Consider the following 20,082-nt stretch of genomic DNA (forward strand, 5'->3'; position numbering starts at 1 on the left):
CAGTTCCCCACAGCAACAAACTGAAATCTCGCACGTTCCGTGAATAAGTATTCCCTTTCCTCCGTTTTAAATTTGCCATCTTTTAATTTCATTCCATGCCCTTTTGTTCTTCCTGTGCAAGACAGAAGAAAAGATCCCATTATATTTTCTCTTAGAGCTTTATTTTAGAGGCCATTCAAGAAGTCACCTCTTCCCTCCTTTTTAAAAATAGTAGTCCAGCTTTTTCAAAGTCAGTATTTTCATCTATCCTGCTGCATTTGGCTAAAGAAGCCTCACAGAAGTTAACCCTGTACCTCAAATGTGTAGAAACCCTTACGTTGTCCCTTAGTGAGTTCTGGGTAGCTCTTTTACTTGCCTGACTTGGTTGAAAAATGTCCAGAGATTGATGAGGTGGATTATTTGGCTGTGTACAGGTACTGGCTCCATGAGGATTAGGAAAAGGCATTCTAATGGTGAAGAGCCATTCTGAACTTCTCTTCAGGAGTCCTTCACTCTAGCTATGCTTCTATGGCAGATAAGCCTAGGTCACGTAGCTAAAGAAGTATTTTTGAACACCCCTAGGCCCCCTGTCTCAGCAAAGGATAGTATTTTTGCTATCTTGAACCCAAGTCCTCTGTGTTACTGTAACAGACTGCCAGCCAGTAGCTCAAGGCTCAGCTTTTAAGGCAGTCTTCTATAAAGATTTTCTACTGAAGGGGGCAATACACTTTCCCTGGAGTTCAAGAGAGTTGTTTAATGCATGCATGCGTCAGTAGTTGTGTGTGTGGAAACACGTACAAGGGCTCGGTAACCTGTAATGCTAGTCATCATTTGGAAGAAGCACGACTGTGAAGTCCCTGTTTCAGGATATGTGAAAGGCTGATCCTAGTCAGTGGTTTCAGAGATAAATTTCTCAGGCCAGGAATGTTTTGAAGAGATTCAGCGCAGAGAGAACAGTCCTGTTGATGTCATATCATGTAATCAGTGAGGTCATGTGTATATAAAAATCATGAGAACAGGAAAGACTAGTAGGCCCACCACTCATGCCCCTTTTATTTTTCTTGCAGATGTTTTCCAACTGCATATTTGCCTGTTTGCTCTTTTGCTTCTCTGTAATTAGGGGATAATTAAAAAGGCACCAGCCTCCAAGATGAAATTTAAAGAGTTCTTATTTCATCTACTCACGTTTGGCACTGAGGAAAGAACACAGAAAGCTCACAAGGGGGAACGTGAGGTTTTTTCTCCACACAAAACATTGATCCAGGATTGTTTGGACAGAAAGAAGGGCTGCATCTCTCCATTCCCAGGGGCCCTGGCATTTCCAGGATTGCAACCAGTGGGAGGGGAGTTGGAGTAGGAGGGATCCACAAAATCTCCTCCCTGCTCCCAAGGGTAAAAAGTAGAAAAGAAAGTGGAGTAGTGCTAGGGAGAGGCTGTCTTTACGTGGCCTACTCTGTTCAAGGCAATGCACACCCATTCCACCCCAGAGGATGGCTGTGTCAGCAGTGATCTCCTTGGGTCTATGGCATGCCTGTGCACTAGGTAGTGCCCATTCAGGAAGCTTGGCACTGCCCTTGCTCTGGCCTGCTCCACAGCTGGAAGCTTGCTAGCCCAGCCGTGGTGGCCTGAGTCTGGATTAATGACCTGTTCTGAAAGGCAAAAGTGAACTCATGCCATGTTCAGGCTAGTGTACACACGCCACAAAGACCCCCTTGCCCGTTAGACTTCTCTTCATAGAGCAGCATGGAAATTTGATGCATGTATCTTTTCTTTAGTCTCTGGCTACAATTCTTTGTGGTCAGTCTGGAGAGAGTTTGACATCCAAAGAAGGGCTTTTGTGCTCAGAGCCTGGCTATCTTTTTCAACCGTATTAGTTGGTCTAATAAAAGGTACTATTTCTCCCTGCAAAACTTTCCTCACTGTTATTAAAATATGTGTTTGTTTGCATATGGAAAGTTGAGGTTGTTTTGGACATTCTTCTGGGGAAGGAGAAAAGGACACGGCATTTAAAAAAAATGATGGTAGCATTTGGAAAAGTTCTAATCATTCATTAAATGCCAAATTTTATTCTCCTTTCAAAGAATGCATTGTGGTCACATAGATCACCATGAAATCAAAGCAAGTTTACTCCAGAACTCATCTCTTAAACAGAAAAATAAACTGACCATCTTTTTTTTTTTTTTGTCAATTATGAGGTGACTGGAGAAGAAATAGAAGAGGAAAGGCAGGGATTTAAAAAGACATACTGTAGATTAATTCAGAGCTCCCAGCCTTTATTCACATAGAGTATAATTTGCAAAAACATAATGGAAGCGTTTATCAGAATTCTGTGTGAGTAAATGATGGGCTGAACCAGACCAAAATTTTGGAGTAAGAAATCATCTGTGAGGTTCTGATGTGAGGGTGCTGGTAGAATTGGAATAAAAACAACAGAATCTTTTCAGTGTTAAAATAGAGACATGGAAAGAAAGTTCTCTCCAGAATAATCACAAAGTACTGTAGCCTAAGACCAATGAAAATTTACCTTTCCTGTGCAGCAGTATGAAGAGCAAGACTGAGACTATTCTTGCCTGTGGAGTGCACACTCAGTGCAAAGATCTCAAGGTGCTTTAGAGAATTAAAACCCAATGAATTAAGGCTCAGTACAATCCAGAGGGACACAAATGAATTTATATCCACGTTTTGTAGATGATTGAGTCAGAGAGGACAAGTGTTTAAAGTCTTGCTTTAAATTTGGAAATGCAGTGTTGTATGTACTCAGACTGGAGGCTGTACATTGCCTATGCCCTTGAAATAACCTTATTCATCTGCACCTGGAAGTTGTTCTCCATCCACAAAACCCAGTGGGGCTATTTAAAGCCAATTCACAGGTGTCTGAAATTTTACATATAGAGGTGTGAGACTATTTAAAACATATGTGCAGGTGTTTACATTGCAAAGTGCAGGAGCAAGTCTGTGCACATCCAATTTAGGTTTCATGTTGAAAGACGGGGCTACCTTAAAGGAAGTCCCGGAACAGGTGGCAAGGTTGGCATGTTCCCAAATATATCAGAAAGGAGATAAACCATACTATAAAGAGCTTATTTTTATGCTGTATAAAGTAAATGCTGGTTGCTTGTTTGACGTTTGTTTTTTTTTTTTTCAAACATCTAGGAGAATATTTCAAAGCATAAAGGTACATTAGCAAACTACCTGAAGGTGATTATGTGTCTGGTATTCTCTCCAGTGTTAGGGCTGCTGATCTTCTGCCAGAAGGCCTGATTCTCCAGGGCACTGCTCCTGGCTGAGTGGCTTTACACCAGTGACTGATGAGTTCAGGATGCTCTGAAAGCATCTCATGAGGCTCTTGTTGCACAGTCCCTGCTCAGTAGGCATTTCAGTACAGTAAGAAAGCATGAAGGACATGCTTTGTGTGCACAGGGCACAGGAGGTGAAGTGATTTGCTTAGGGTCACACAATCGCAGAACTTAGTAAAACACCACATCTCCCACAGCCGAGCACTGTCTCATATCCATTGCACTGCACTGTATTTCCAGTTCAGCACTTCCTAGACACCCAGCTGTCTCTGTTCCCGGTGTTGGGCTGCTGGCAGATCAGAAGTGGGTCCCTTAGGTAGATCTCACAGACAGACAGGTGCATTAGAGGTGCTTGGCATGGCACCACTTGCAAGCATGGCTCCTTGAACCAGGCATGAGTTGTTCAAAAGTGTACTAGGGATGCTAATGGCTTCTGGCTACAGAGTTTTTCAAAAATGTTATTGCTAGTAGCTGTTTTGTCTAGTTGGAGATGGACAGTTTTATAAGCCAGTAACTTCTGCAAAGCTGTGTGGAGCAGAGCACTGAAATAGGACATCTAAAAAGATGTCCAGGAGAAAAGTTAGTTCTCCCCTGAAGTTTGTGGTCTTGTCAAGTGCCGAGCCTGGCACCCCGAGGAAGCAGAAGCACAGGCCAGGTATCCAGTTGTAGCAGAGGAGCTTAGCATATTTTAAGAGGGGCCCCACAAGGACTTGGAGTCATCCAGCACCTTCAACAGATCAACCCTGGATGCTCTCCAGAGCCAGAAAGTGCAGAGTCAGCATGCAAATGTAAAAATGAAACATATTCAGGCCCTGGGAGGTTTGGCTTGGGTGTGGTCCGAGTTCCGCCTATAGTTTTGGGTCATTTTGTCTTATTTTACCCAAGCTGCTTTGGCCCACGCTGGGCCTTGGACTCCTCATTCTGAACCTCCGATGCAGGACTCGCAGCACATTTCAAGATATGACTGTTCTGCCTGGTACTGTTTGTATAGATAGTATCTGGGAGTGTCAGGGCTCCAGGAACAGTGATAGGAGGCATAAACAACTTTAAAAACAAAATAAACTCTTGCTATCAGAGTCACGAGGCGAGCTGTCCAACACAACATTGGTCTCTGATTTTATATTTAATTTTAGAAGCTGAAACTAAATGTTTTAATTTTATATTATTCTCAACATAATGCTAATTTGCTCCAGATGTCCACTCAGAGCTGAACGCTGCCATTTTGCATAGAAAGCATGTGCGTCAGTGATTTATTCCAAATAGCTTCTATTTTACTGCATTTCATTTTATTCTCAATGAAGTACTTAACAACATGTTTCTCTTTAAGAATCTTACTTAATCATATGGATATAATTTCTTCAATTTACGTTTTCAGTTCTTTAGTGTGGTGGCCACAGGGTGTTTCTTAACCTAGGAAGATTAAATGCACATGTTGAAAGCTGCTTATATTTGATTTTGAGGCACTTTCATTTCAAAGTCCTTCACGTAAGGTACAGAAGTGATTGTGGTTTCCTGCTAGGTTATGGGATGGAGGTACAACTCTCAGGAAAACCTTGCAGATACCTTCTAAATGTTGGATAATCATGCATGACAATAACATAATTTCGTTTCTTTCAAACCTGTGGTCTACCAAGAGTGTTTAAGACTTTTTTATTGGGGTTCAGGAAAAAAAAGAGATTTAATTTTCTTGTCATTTCTGGGCTACAGTTCAACATTTCAATTTAAAACCTATTTCCGTTGAGTTCCATTTCCAGTTTTCCCTCAAAATATTATCTTAGAAAATGTCTTTTATTCAGTTATTTATTTATTTATTTATTTATTTAGCAGCATATTAAAAATTATATGAGACAGCTCAATGTGAAACCTTTGTTATTTGAGCCTGGCTCATTCAGCCATTCCTGTACATGGGCTGCTATTGGTCAAGTATGTCAGGAATGTCCTTTGGCAGCGTCCTCGGGAGCTACGTCATGTGTGTAAAGCAGCTCGTATAAACGAATCGGCATGGATATGAGGCTGATCTGAACCTAGGAAGCAAAGTCCAGGAAAAATTCTTATTCTTCTTTCATTTTAAAGCTGACCCTGCACATGTAGTTTGTAGTAAGATAGGATGCTTCTGCAGTGGTTGTACGGTCTAAGTGTAACACACCAGTTTCCTCAGATATCAAAACCTGCTCTTCTTCTCTTTTAAAAATCACTTCATCCATGTAATCTCTTTTCCTCTTAGGCTTTTAGATGGCAACCTATAACCATGGAATCTAAGTTTCATGAGGTCGCATCATTTGCAAGGCTGGTTATTCCCACCTGAAGTGGTGTTCATCTGTATTCATTTACATGTTCTTGTTGCATTTTTTTTTAATCTTGGGTTTTCATTTTTCAGAACTAACCTTGCTGTTACTCTACAATTGTATTAGTTTATTACACTGAATTGTTGACACAGCTGGTAGGGAGCTAAGTGCTGTGGTTTCACACAATAAAATTTCAGACAATATGTGTAGCACTTCTTTTTCATACGTATCATTTGAAAGCCATATGATTCACCAATATGTGTTATTGTTATCCACCCATGTGGGATACAATCTATTTTAAATTACCGAAGTGACTTGCTAAACTCCCTGTAAACAATAAGACTGTGGGAAAACATTAAGTGCTATTCAGAAAAGAACATTGCCATACTGCCTTTTATCCAAAGGATCCCACAGTGCTATAGAGAATGAGGGGACCTGGCACTGCTGCCACGCCGTCTGCTCTTCAGCAGAGAGCTCATCTTCACAATAGACTTTAGAAGGCAACTCCACCACTTAAAACTGGAGCAGGGTTTGGTGAAGATCATAACTACCCATACTAGTTCAGTCTGATAGGTGTAGTAAGTCACCATGAGTGAAAAGCAGCAGTGGACTTTGGACTGTTTGTTAGCAAAATCTTGGTTTAGCATCTCCTTTGGAGGCTTAGGCACAGAATCCAATATAATCGCTTCACAGATTGGTGTGCATCAGCCTCTGTAACTGTTGAAGCACAAGCACTTAGCGCATGGAAGCATGAGGTAATAGGAGTGAGCTCAGCCTCTAACAGAAGGCATCACATTATATTGGATTTACCAGAGAGAAGGAGCTTAGGTATGGACCATCGCTGCAGCTCAGCTGAAGCATGGTAGTCATTTACAAAGTGCAAGAACAGAATTGTGTTTCCGAACTCTAAAACATGGCTCTTCCAACAGCGCAGTGCCTAACCAAGCCTAGACACTGATTTGATTTTGGCAAAGCCAGAAAACTGACTTCCTTTAAAACAGGTGAGGTCTTGAAGCCATTTTCCTGGGAATACATCTCACAGTTTTTCCTTCATGTAATGACCATGGCCAGGCAAGATGAAATGAAAACACTGCAAGACTAAAATTAACGACTTTGGGTAAAATGAGGAGAAATTCCTCATTTGTAGGGAAGAGAGCCTGTTCTCTCAGAAAGAGAAGATTGTTCTTCTCCATGTTGTTACCCTCTAGCTCTCCCAGTGTAAAGTCACCCTGTGGGATTCTGGTGTAGTGTGGCTGGAACAGGTCAGCGGGCAAAGAAGGGAGCCATGTCTCTTGAGGTTCTGCTCCACAAACAGGGCATGAGGGAAAGCAGAATAAGGTAGCCAACCCTGAGATGATAACAAGCTCCCACCACATTGCACAATCTCCCTTTCCTGGTGGTTCACCAGCAGCTCTTGTAGGGCTCTTTGCCAGAGCTCAGCTCTACACATGCGAGGAAGTGTTGGATGTAAGCATGTACATCTTAACAGATCCCTTGCCTTCCTTGGATTACAGGTTGAACCCCAGTCTTCATTTATGGGTATTCAAATTGGCCCAGCATGGCATGGAAAAGAGCAGGAGCCCATGTGAGCATGGAAAATCCCACCAATTTGTCTACTCCCTTGCCAAGAAGAACCCTGGAGAAATTTGTGTCTTCTTATCACTTTGTGCAAAGGTCCATCCAGTGCTGAAAATTTCATGCAGCTTGTTGTTAATTTTCAGGGAAACTTTATTCTTCTTACCTGATATTTAGAAACAACAATTTGATAGAAAAGCTCCATTATGCGCATGCAGAAATGAATACAAGTAGAGTATGAGAAGGACAGTACCTTTTCGGAAAAAAACCCACCACTCTATCTAAAACAGGAAAAAACCCCAGCAATAAAACTATCCACTTTGTGAAACAGATTTTGTGAGGAAAATTAATGATCTGTGTTGAACCACGTACAAAAAGTTGTATTTGCAACAAAAAATACATAGGTGGGTGGAGAGTTACCTTGCTGGTAATTTTTGTCTTTTCTAAGAGAGAATTTGGTTGTGGTTGACTAATTAGCTGTAGCCAGCACCTTCCAACTGTAGATCAGTATCCACCCACAGGATCCTCCTCTGTTTGATCTGCCAAGGACAGGAGCCACTTTGTTAGCTGCGATGACATGTGACAAGCTATGACTGTAAAACATATTTATTTATTGGTCTTGACAAAGATATGAGCTGGGTTTCCCAGGACTGAAAAAAAAATAGCAGTCTGGGGGATAAGTGGGAAGTTAGGATGGACACTCACTGTTGCCAGATGACACCGTATCTGTAACAGACGGGGTTTGGCACACGCTTGTCTCAAATCTTCCTGTGACTGGGGATGGACAGAGCACAGACTTAATCCAAGATGTTCATGCCTGTGGTGCACTGGAAACTCTTCCTGTTTATAGACACACTGTTGGCATGTTACAAAGGCAGACTGGACTATGTGCAGATCTGACTTTTCCTTTACTGGTTTATTAAAGAAAGAGAAAAATACGAAAAAAGAGGGAAGTTTTTAATTTCACTTTTCCATATAAATGTTTGTTAGTGAATACATTCAGAGTATTTCAATTACAGTTGATTCTAGTGTCTGATGCCAATATAACAGCTTAAGATTGTTTGCTTAATTCCTGAATGTGTGCATTATTTTCAGCAAACATTTTTAATTTACATGTTTGTCCTGCCTCTCTTCAAATCTCACATTGGATTCAGAATGTAAACCAGGACAGGCAGTTTCTCTGCCATTCTCTTTGCAGATGTCTCTCAAAGAATCAGGAGTGAAAAGTGCCCCTACACTGGGTACAAAAGGGTTGATGAATTCCCCAGCATGCATGAATGTCCTACGCTGAAAGAGAGCGCTCAGCACGTTACAGGAACAGCTTACAGAAGCAGGGTGTGTAATTTTTAATAACTGGGATAAAAACCCTCAGTGACATCTTTAAAATATAAATGCCTTTTCTTGTTTCTTTTATTTCTTCCCCCCCTTATTTTGCCTTTTCATCTCTTCTCCTTTCAATTCCATTAAGCTTCATTGTACAATAATGTATCGCAGTCGACTTTTTTCAATTATGTTTTTGATTTTTTCCTCCTTGTTACTATAAAACTCCAGATGTTTTGAGACTTCATGGTTCTTTCGATATTTTTTCCTTTATTTTAATCTTCTTTTGTAACATGCCACACATGTGGTATTTTGGCCTTTTTAAGATGCTATGCTATGCTAATCAGCCATAAGTTTTGGGGAGTTGTTTTTTTTTTTTTCTTTTTGTAATGACTTTTTTTCCTTCTTGCTGTTGTCCTCTCTTTAAATTTTTAATTTTTTTTTTTTTAACTGGTTAGTCCACATAAATTGATTCCCTCCTTATCCTGGGGCTGCATTCATTATCTTAAGCAAATTAATTCTTCACTCCAAACTTGCAAACTCTCATGCCTGTAAGTAAATTATGAGTGCCTATTCCATCTTGCATGTCAGTGAAATGCATTCTGCACAGGAACCGCTTGCAGCGTTGACTGGCCTCCCAGACCAAAAGCACAGTCTGTTATTTAAACATGCGACTAAAATGTGGGCCAAAATGCAAAGATACAAGCAAGAGTGTAGGACAGAATTTCAGTAAAGTTTCAGCTGAGATAGGTGTAAAGAGGTGATACGTTAGACGCAAACTGGAATTGAAATGTTTCCTTGGAAAGTGAGGTAAGACAATGACTTACTGAGCCAGAGGAACAAAGTTTTGAAGTATGTGTAGTAAACTATATTTTTTATTAAAAAAAATCTAAAAGAACTGGAGGGAAGCATTTTAATTTTATTTGTGGTTCTTTGCTGGCACAGCTGGAGAGGGTTTTTAATTGATTTTGTTCAATCTTAATTTTGTCCCCAGAACAAGCAGATCTGGCTTTAGATACTGGAGCAGCAAATCTTGGATTGTGTGATGTCCTTTAATTTCAAATAGCTTGCAAGCTATTCAAAGAAATCCCAAATAAGTAATAGTTTCCCAGTTACATATGAGGAAATAAAGGGACTGATATGTAGTTTCAGGAGGGGTGTCATCTTTGCTTATTACATGACCATATGAATTTTGCATTTTGTTTTTTAAAATGTTGCTCCATGCAATATTATTTTTGCCTGCAAGCCATAATACTGCATTCAGTCCAACTTTGATGAGGTTTCAGAAAATTGTTTGGTTTCCAAATGACATATTTAGCAAAACCTTATGGCAAAATTTGTGGCTGTCATGCTGCTGATAGTAAGATATCCCCAACTTTCCTGGTTCGTTCTCATATGTTGCAGCGAATAAATGCAAGTACCCCTGTTTTGACAAATGTTTATCCTTCTACTTGGTTAAAGAAGGATTACTAAAAAGAATTTTAAGACTGGCAATGGGGTCTTGCAAAAATGATGGGATGCTCTGATAGTTTCCCAGGTATTGTGGGTTTTGCTGGAAAACGTATGGAAAGCTCGTTTTGCTCACTGAAATGCTCACTGAAGTGCCTGACGTACGGGTACTAGAAGAAATAAATCTCTTAATATTTCAGTGCTTTGAACTGCATTCACTCCTTTCTTGACAGATGATAATTTACAGTTAGGTGAGCAAGACTTTTGAGAGACAAAACATGCCAGCGCTACTCAGAGACAGGCTAAGACCCAGTGCCTGTCCTGATGAGCTGGTCTTCTGCACTCGGTATGACAGCAGACCTTGGGAGATGATTGGCAAAACTCACATTTAATGCCAGATATACTCAGGAACACAAGTAAAACTATCTTTAAAAAACAAAACCCAGAAGCCGAATCTAGGCTGCCTCTGTAGTCAAGGGAGAGGGACAGGCACCTACCGAGCAGGATGTGTCCCACGGAACTCTCTTAGCTGCCGACTTCATGCTGGGCAGACCTGCCATTCTCCAGGGACTCGGGGAGCACAAACAATGAGGTCGTTCATTTTTTAGACAGTACAGTGAGAGTGGAGGAATCCCATCACAGGGGATGTTGGCAGACAGGTGGTTGGATTTTGCAGTCAGAGAAGTCTGTTTGTGTGTGGAAATCACCTCGCATACAGAATCAGACGTGGTTGCTGTTGAAAACCTGATGACTTAAATGAGTCTGTTGTTACGCCTTGCGTGGGCCAGGTCTGCATTCCTCATGCACCCATAACTCCTGGTACTGCCAGAGGGCGGTTCAGGAATGCGGACTTAGGGGCTTATAAAATTCATAAAATTGAAATAAAAGAGACAGCCCAAAGTCTTGTTTAATTCAGTGGTGTATGCTGATCAAACACCTCCTCCAGGATTTTCGGTGTATTAGTATTTCCCAGTTTCATGTTAATTAGGAAATATGCAACCTGTCTTAACAGCATAAAGAAAAATGAACTGCTGGTGTACAATGTGTTGATGTCAAATGGTTGGCTGTAATTACCCTAAAACCCAACAATGTGAAGGATGTATTGCATTTATATCGTGGCTTACTTTTCTAGATTTTTTTCTTTTACCTGTTCTGAAGCTTTTCACCTTTTCTTCTCCTATATACCAGCAATTGTGCAATAGTCTGGCTAAAGCCCTAAATGCTTTTTTGTAATACAAATAATAAAACAAGTACAAGCAATTTTTCCCAGGACTCAAATGAACATCATGTAGAAGTGCACTTTGTAAACGTAAATTGTTCAGACTGAAAAAAACCCCATAGAAATTGGCAAATCCTTTTTCTGTTACGGGTATCTTCCATTATTTTGTTACCACAAAGAGAAAAAAGCAGCTTCTAACAATTTAAATCAGTAAACTGGCTATATGAACTGGGATTCTTTAGGAAGTTGAGAGCTCAGTCCTATGGGTTACTTTTTATGTACACAAATAGTTCTGTTGAGTTTAATAAAACTTGCATGAGTCATGTTACTCATGGCAAGTATTTGCAGGATCAGGGCTTTACATTGTAGCTACAATAGAGAATTAAAAATTAATCCAATCAGGAGTCCGCTAGAAAAAACAAAGCACCAAATCAGATACTTTGATTCTTGTGTTGGGTGAACCAACTCATGTGCTTAAGTTACTGACATCCATAACAGTTTGGAGCCTTGTATGCCTGCTGCTGTGTCCCCAACATTAGACTCAGTGTACTATAAAACATTGATGCTATTTAAAGAGTGGTGTGACTATTTCCTTCCTTCCAGAAGGGATACATATCCTCACAGGATCCTTTTTCTCATAACATGTTTTTCAATAAAATTTTCCCAATTTTGTAATCAGTTGGGAAGAAAGAACATTTCACAATGTTCATAAGGCTTGTAGATGTTTTGACCAGACATAAGATTTCCTATTGATAGTATTAAATGCTTTGGAATGAAATGTTTTGGGTTTTCCATCTGTAGGCTGTCTGAGATGTCAGCAGCCAATATGACCTGCTCTTTCCCTTTTAGGTCTATAAATAAAAGGCAGCTTGTTTAACTGATCTTGCAGCAGAGAGGAGAGGTGTATATTAATGAGCTTTCTCTAATGGCACACTGGACCTATTTAGCACTACAACTGTGAAGGCTTCTCTTTTTCAGTCATAACTCATTTCCTAAGAAAATGTCAGTTATTGCTTCACCTTATGGTCTGAGCTGTTTAGTTTATAGTTTATTTCTTCTGATCTGTACCACTGACAGATACTGTAGACATAACTGTGATTAAATACACTTATGAAAATGGTAAACATTTGATAATATAAACCCTCTTGGGAATATGCTGTTATTTCTGCATGGCAACATTCTCAGGTGCATTCAAAGTATAATGTGGAAGCAAAGAAAAAACATTTTAAGCAATTACAGTTATTAGATTAAATTGTTTTGTTAGGAAAATTGTGATGTGTTTAGATCACTGTGAGATAATTTAGTGTTTTCATAAATATGCCTTTTAAATGCATGATATTGCAGCAGTTACACTCCAGTGAGATTTTAGTGTAAAATAAAGATAACATACGTATTCCCATATGGTAGTGAACTAATTTGGTCCCATAAATTTCTACAAAGTATTTTTTCCTGGTAGAAGCCCTATTCTTAAAGCAGCAGTAGTTATAAAATCCAATAATTGCATCATGCTATTTGCTGTATACATGTTGCATTGTTTTGTGTCTGTGCTCAGATGTGTGTAGCATAGCAGTGTCTGAAGCACACATTAACAATCTCACAATAAAGACAAAAGTAGTAATTGCAGCATAATTATTATTTTTATTGATGAACTTGTTTAAGAGCTCTGTTGACATTTACAGACTTTGAGGATCATGCAGCGTTTGTTACAGTTATCCCAGGCATCAAACATCAACAAAATGTTTAAGATTGTAGGATTAAGCAGTGACAGATTGCGGCCAGATGTCTGGGAGATACTGCAAGTGGCCTTCTCAGTTGATCAAGTAGCTCTTACCATCCTAAAGCCCTTTGGAAATTGAACATTTGTTCTTTGTAGTTGAAGCTGAAACACTTCTGGGATTGATGGATCTTCCTGGAGGTTATTTGAGAAGGAGAATGAGCACCCCATTTATCCAGGAGTAGTTTTATTTGGTGTATATATAAATATAAATACAATCCAAGTGGCAAGGGTAGGTGGAAGGGTTAAAAGTGTTGGTGAGTAGCAATGAAGCCCAAGAATTACCTTACAAAGTCATCCTAACACAGTTTCCTCAGCAACCCAGTTGAAGTTACCTTGTCCGTGTACAACTGTACAGGTGAGACACTTCCGCTTTGGGGAAGCTGAGTCTCAGCAGTGCTGTCTCCACATGTGGACTTCTAGGGAAAAACTGCAAGGGACACAGTCAGCAGATCCAGCAAGAAATAACAGAGCTGAAATAGGTTTTCCTGGTGTCCTTCAAAGTGGAGACCTTTCTGCAGCTCTGAGTGGATTCTCTCAGCCCCATGCTTGTCAGCTCTTTGCACCAACTCCTTTCCTCCCTCCCTCTCAGGCCTTTTGCCTTCACCTTTGTACATCACCTTCCCTGCTTCTTATCACTTGCCAGCAAGGTTCTCACCCTCCTCTCCTTTTCTGTTGATTTTCTTCCTGTTTAGACAACCCTACCTTTAGCAACCCTGCCTCCTTGAAAATAGGAGTGCTGGAGTCATATAATTCCCTTTGCTGGTGTATTCTCCCACCTTATGTGTTTAGAACGAATTTATCACAGCTTTGCGACTGTCCCACCGTTAATAGAGCTGGATAATATAAATAATATAAATTAGGAAATTATTATGTAAATAAGAAAAGCCCTTAAAGTCCAGGCATCTGTGGTGATGGAGGAACCTTACTGCTGAAGGCATTAGACCTTTGGCTTATGTGATAGTACCAAAAAAAGGCTGTTGACCACAGTAAAAGTATAATAAACCCCTGTTTGAGTGTTGTTGCTTACATTGCAGCTCTGAGCATTTATGGCAGGGCCTGTTCCTTCCCTTCCTGAAGTCCCGATCCAGCATCCAGCAAACTCTTAAACATATGTGCTTTCATCTGTTTTAAATTAAGCTTGTGTTTAGATGTTTTAGGACATTTGCCATTGGCATTTTTGCTACTGACATCAATGAGAATGGAGCTGTACCTTTAATTAGTTTGGATTATTCTGCATACTTTCCTACTTTGCATTAGGCTGTAGATACGGAGCTGAAGACTGGTAATCCATTAGAAAAACATTCTGAGGCTCAAGATCCTCCATTCGTGACTGAATACCTGAGCTGAGAAATTACTTCTGTGATCTAACAGATCTTCTAGGCCTGAGACAACATGGAGACAAGAAGGATCAGGTTGTGGAGTGTCACTGGAGTGATTCTGGTGCCAACAGGGTATAAAGTGTCCCAAGGACCCAGTAAAAGGAATGTTGCTATATAATGTCCTTCTGCACTAGGTTTTTTGATGCCTGTATGCGAGAACCAGAAACTCCTTTAGAGAGGGGAGTGGCGTACGTAGAGGGGACTCGTGACAGTCAGGGGAGAGTCTTCTCAGGTAGGGGGAAGGAATGTCACACAGAGGGGGACAGCATGGACAGTTGAAGGGAAAAGCTTGGTCTTGCTGCTCACCTGGGATTCGGGTGAATGAGGTTGCAGAGCTGAGCTGCAAAATAATTTTGTAGACTCTGGGTCTGATTCTCACCCTACCTTGTGGTTACATATTGGTGAGTAAAACTGAGAAGACATGGTCTGTTGAACTGGAAATGAAAGGGATATTAGCTTGAAGGGGATGATATGACACTGTGGACACAACACTAATCAAAGGAGACTGAAGAAAGGGAGAGGAGGGGAGGGGAGAGGAGGGGAGGAGAGGAGCTGGGGTACAGCTCTGGGGAACAAAGTGGAAACAAGTGGTCTTTAGGACCTCAGAGCATTAACTCCATTTGCCACAGACTGGCTTTATGGAATGTCTTACAAGAACTACAGATTTTACAAACTCTGCTTTATTTTTCATGGACTTCAGCATATTTGCACATTTCAGATTGCTTCATTCTGAATCCTTGCCAGATTTTTAGTGGTGATTAAGAAGAAAGTTTGTTTCTTTTTAAGCCTTGGTGGCTTGGTCACTTCCAAAACTGCCCCGTCTCCCTGCACCAGCTCAAGTGTTCAGAAGGGAGTCATGGCCAAAAAACAAACTTCTGAAGCCATAGGCTGCATGTCTCCAGGTGACTCTGTGGATCTATCATGGTAGTTGTGATGGGGAAAGGTGGAAATATATACATATCAGGTAGTTGTCTGCACACATAGACCCAAATATGCCATTCAGACAGATTAAATATCTGCCCAGGGAGTGAAATATTTAGGGCGGTAAAAGCCATAGTGATCCTTTCATGTATGAGTGGTGGGGAAAGGCAGAAATTTGCAGTCTGCCAGGAAACCCTCTGTGTGGGTGCCTGTGGATTGGTCTGCTTAATTTGTAGCGTGCAGAGCTGATCTGTATCCAAAGACAGAACACAGCCTGCAAAATGAAGTGCTAGCTTGAGAATCCAGATCACTTTGTTCACTGTGTTGAGATGCTTAAAACACACTGGTCTGAGCAGGATGTGATGGACCTTTGTCCATCAGTAGTTAAAATTGCCTTTGTCAGGCACCAGGAGATAAGGTGCCTCCAGTTTACAGCATCTTCTGGGCTCCATCTGCATCTGCTCTCGCTTCCCATCTCTCTGCCTGCAATGCTGGATGCAACAGCTGAGTCAGAAGTTTGCACGCACCAAAGTATATAAGAGGTGTGTGCGTAACAAATAGAATGGGACAGGGATTGGCAAGACTGTAATTTCTGTGGTGCCATCTGAAGAATGGAAAGCTGCTGAACAAAATCCTGACTCAGCAGAAGGAAGTAACAAAGCCCTCACTAATTTTGTGAGGGTCAGGATTTCACTCTTACAAGCAAGAATCGTACAAAAAAATCTGCCTTCCGGAAATAGTGGTTTTTAAGACACACGTGCCTTCTTTCAAAATTGTTGTTAGTGTTGATATGAAGGTGAATTGGGTTGTGTTTCTCAAGTACGTTCTTTGAGATCTCGAATCATGGAGGAGCCAGGGTTTTATCGGTATAGAGGCACTAGAAGATCTGCAGTTCCATGAAGCTGCAATGCAGAGCGGGCAAAGTATATGCACACCATCGCATGTGAGTACGCGTGCGTAGAAGTATTTGTGCACATGTGTAAGTATCTGAGTGCATTTTATGGGTTTGCTGGTGCATGAATGTGCACATGCATGTATTTGTGCTCACTTGAGTTAGTTCCCAAAGCCCATCTTAGAGACAGTGCCTCCACTGCAGTCGCCTGTTGTAACACTGAAACTTATCAGTGAGCAATGCAAAACACCCTTCCCTTGGCCTAGTAGCTGGAAATTTTAATTATTTATTTATTCAGATTTAATTTGAAACAGTGACTTGTGTTATGAATGCTATGCAGCATTTTATTACTGAGTTCTCTAATGAAACGGGTGCTTAAGAAGTCAGAATTGCTCAGGTTACTGGTTGTTATAAATGGTGAGAGCAGATCTGAATGATATGGCTAGTAAAGAAAAGGGTGCAGAATAACAGCAGAGTTCCCTTGGATTGATCTTCAAATGGATCAGGTCTTCTTGTAATAGTCCGTGCTCATCTGCTCCAGTGTATAGTATTTCAGACATCTGAAACCAGGTTCTTACCCACCACAAATAGCTTCTCTTGCTCTCTGTCTGTAGCAGCTAATTGTTATTGCCCACAGTGGTTCCTGTGCCAATTAACATCTAAGAGAACTCATCAGAACACTTGTTCTTTCTTTAAATTTTCTGTTCTGACACCATGTCTTTAAGCATTCAGTACTTCAGGCAGAACGTGTGAGATATTTATAACCCTTGTATTATTATTGAGCTACACACCATGTCTTCAGTGACAGATTAAATGAACAGCACAAAATGTTGTGTTTCATCCATAAATTTCAACAGATGTTTGAATGTTGGTTGATTTATTGCATGTCCAACTTGGATCTTACACTGTTCTCATTGTGGCTGCACATGGTTTATTTAATAGTACTTCACAACGATTTTTTATGACTTTTTCAGTTTGAAGGGTGCAACAAGGCATTTTCTAGGCTTGAGAACCTTAAGATTCACCTCCGGAGTCATACTGGGGAGAAGCCATACCTGTGTCAGCATCCTGGCTGCCAGAAAGCTTTCAGCAACTCCAGCGACCGGGCAAAGCATCAGCGAACACACCTGGATACCGTAAGCATGATTTCATACTGGGAGTTGCACTGAGTTTTCCAATGGTCCTTGTACACAATCTGTTCTGCAACTGGAGGGTGGCTTTTCCTTTTCACGAGGAGTGTCTCAGAAAACTCAGCTGTAGGCAACTGTACTTTTGATTTGAATTGTATGTGCTTTGAGAAATAAAAAAGTTGATCACAGAAAGGCAAATTCAGCTGTCTTACTCATGCTGAGGAATAAGTTACTCAAGAATAGGTTACTCAGGAATAAGTTGCTCAGTAAACTCTCCCATTGTTCTTGTTCCAGTAAGAGGAGGCAGCAGTAGAATAAGGTATAGTATGAGTGAAAGCTGAGTCATTGCTGCTGTGCTAAATGTGTGTCATTGTCTTGCTTCCTGTCCTGTGTTGCTTCAATAAAGTCTGTTCTGAATGAATGCAAAAGAAGTTTAGACATCTCAGTGGAAGGTAAATGCATCTCAGTTTTGGACATAATTTTGTAAAGGTAAAAATATGTCTGTCATAACTATATGAAATTTTTTCAGTACCTACCATCAGAATTAACCGTAAGAAATTCTTTTCTTACGTACAGTTGGTAGATTCTGGCTCAACTCTACAAGTCTTCTCACTTGTCTTGCAGAGAAGATGGGAGCCTGTCTAGTGTCTTAGGCTCCGATAAAATTAAATCACCATATTATGGGAAAGAAAGTAAGTAGACAACTTTGTAGACCAGTTAAGTCCTCAGCATAAAGTTTGTAAAGAAAAACAGGCAGAGTTGTCCTTTGTCTTTTTCAAAGAAGTGAATATATGGTTTAACGTTTGGCCAAGCGTTTATGGGGCAGAACTTTTGAGTTTAATTGATATTTACTTTTTAAGCAGTTACACATTTCAGACAGTGCAGCATTAAGGAATGTCTAATGTACATTATGCCTTGCAAAAACAAACAAGTAAGAGAAGCGAGTCAGTCACATTTTCCAAACCAAAGCACACTTACAATAACAATGTTTTATTTATTTGAAAGTCTACCTGAGATATTTGAATTTGTAATTAGTTCTAAAATGCGTCTCTTTTGAAAGTGGATATACTAAATTAGGTGCACAGTTTTGAAATGTAACTGCTTGAATCTAATAGACCTATTTTTTATTAGCCAAAGTCACAAATGGAATGCCATTTATTAGTTTTGAAAGAGAATTCAAATGGTTACCAAAATAAGCAAAAATTCTTATGTCTGTTGATTGGTGCATTATTGAAGACAAATCTCTTAACTGTCTATTTTCTTTTCTTCTCTCTTTATCTCTGTCTTTATTATCTGAAATGCTCATAAATCAGGAAAAAGGTACAGTAATCATTTTCTACTAACTTTCTTAAATGTCTAAAACCATCCTCCATGCTATTCTGTTGCAGGTTCTTTAAAACTGTTTCTGTAGTCCTACAACACAGTAACTAACTTCCACTTACCTGGTTTAATTGAAGTCCGATGGTTTAGCTTAGTGTATTGTGTGCTTATGTGAATGTGAAATATAACAGAGCTACAGGATGGTGCTATTGTAAAGAATGCACGTTGCATTAGCTTGGTGGACAAAATAACTGCCTGGAATGTCAAAGCAGATAGCCATGAACCTTTTTAAGGGCAGTCAGATGTTCATCTAGTTTCCCTGTCACTAAGTTGAATGATTCTATCACTAGTTTGAATGACATCAATGATTTGAAAAATACTCTGCTAGTTTTTCTAAGGGATTTGTTAAAGTTTTCCATAGTTTTTCCCCAGGTGTCAGTTCTCTGTGTTCCAGACACTCTCAATAAATCTGCTTTGCCCTGTAACTTTCTGGGTAGGTGCTGTGTTAGCCTGTAAGGTCATGAATTGGTGAATGATTCTATTATTCCTTCAGAAATTTCCTGCTGGTTGGACAGAGCAGCAATACTTATCCTCTGGAGGTACTTACAAAGAAAAGGGGTTTATATAGACTGCTTATTCCTTATTGAGTGCATTTGGAACTGGTTTTAAAGCTTCTCAATGTAGGTCACTCCATCATTTATCTTCTCCAAAAGGAGAATCTGTAAATCATTTCAGAGACTTACTGGTGTATGCTAGTTTGATCGAATCTCCACTAAATCATTTGGAAGTAGATCCTTCTCCTAGGTAGAAGCAGAACAAAGGGAACGTATCTGTCCTTGTGGTAAAAAGGGCATGTCATCACTCCTCCAGGAGCAGCCCAACTTGTTCAAAGGACCTCACAGTCACTTCTCCCAAAACTGGTGGGTTTTTTTCCCTTTTGTGCATCCTCTTTGTGAAACCAAGGGGATTAAAGAATGTGCCACTGAGGTCATGACAAACCAGTTTTCTACCTTTGGGGAGACACCAAAAGGACTTACTAGTCCAAGTGAGAAGGTTAAGGTAATGTTGGCAGATGAGGCAAGAAAACAGAGAAAAAAGGAATGTTCTGCTCAACTTTAAAACTTTGTGAGCTTTGACATGCAGCACTATTTTGCTATCACTTAAGCCAGTGGTTACTTAATAACAAGTGCCAGAGTCCCTTTGTTCAACTTGGTAACTGCGCGTTCATTCAGAGGTGGTCCTGTAACAGAGAGAGAGTGTTTCATTTGTTGGGAGTAGGCATAACTAAGAGAAGAACTTGGTGAGGCTTTCAGCCTTTGGGACTCCAGAATCAGCAGTTAAATTGGAGCATCCTTATTTATTTATTTTTTTAATTTCCTATGAGAAGAGTGTACTGGAACTGCCTGCCCAGACCCAGGTGGTTTTCCCAGGAAAGAGTGCTCATACTGTGCCCCATAGAAGTGGCAAGCTCTGCCGCGTGCCAAAATCAGCTGGAAAGGTCTTCCCAACAAAATCAACAATAGTGAATTTTTCTTTCTGT

General features: G+C 40.3%; 1 protein-coding gene across 5 annotated transcripts in view; it reads left to right on the forward strand.

The window, feature by feature from the left end:
* The window catches only part of GLIS1 (GLIS family zinc finger 1), a 205,803-nt gene that overhangs the window by 146,095 nt on the left and 39,626 nt on the right, over positions 1 to 20,082 (forward strand). For all 5 annotated transcript variants that reach the window (XM_072868031.1, XM_072868030.1, XM_072868029.1 and 2 more), the window contains one exon: positions 17,067 to 17,228. In XM_072868031.1, coding sequence (XP_072724132.1) covers positions 17,067 to 17,228 — 162 coding nt within the window. The remainder of the gene's footprint in view (positions 1 to 17,066; positions 17,229 to 20,082) is intronic.

Source organism: Ciconia boyciana, chromosome 7 (genome assembly GCF_034638445.1).
Source record: "Ciconia boyciana chromosome 7, ASM3463844v1, whole genome shotgun sequence".
NCBI lineage: Eukaryota > Metazoa > Chordata > Aves > Ciconiiformes > Ciconiidae > Ciconia > Ciconia boyciana.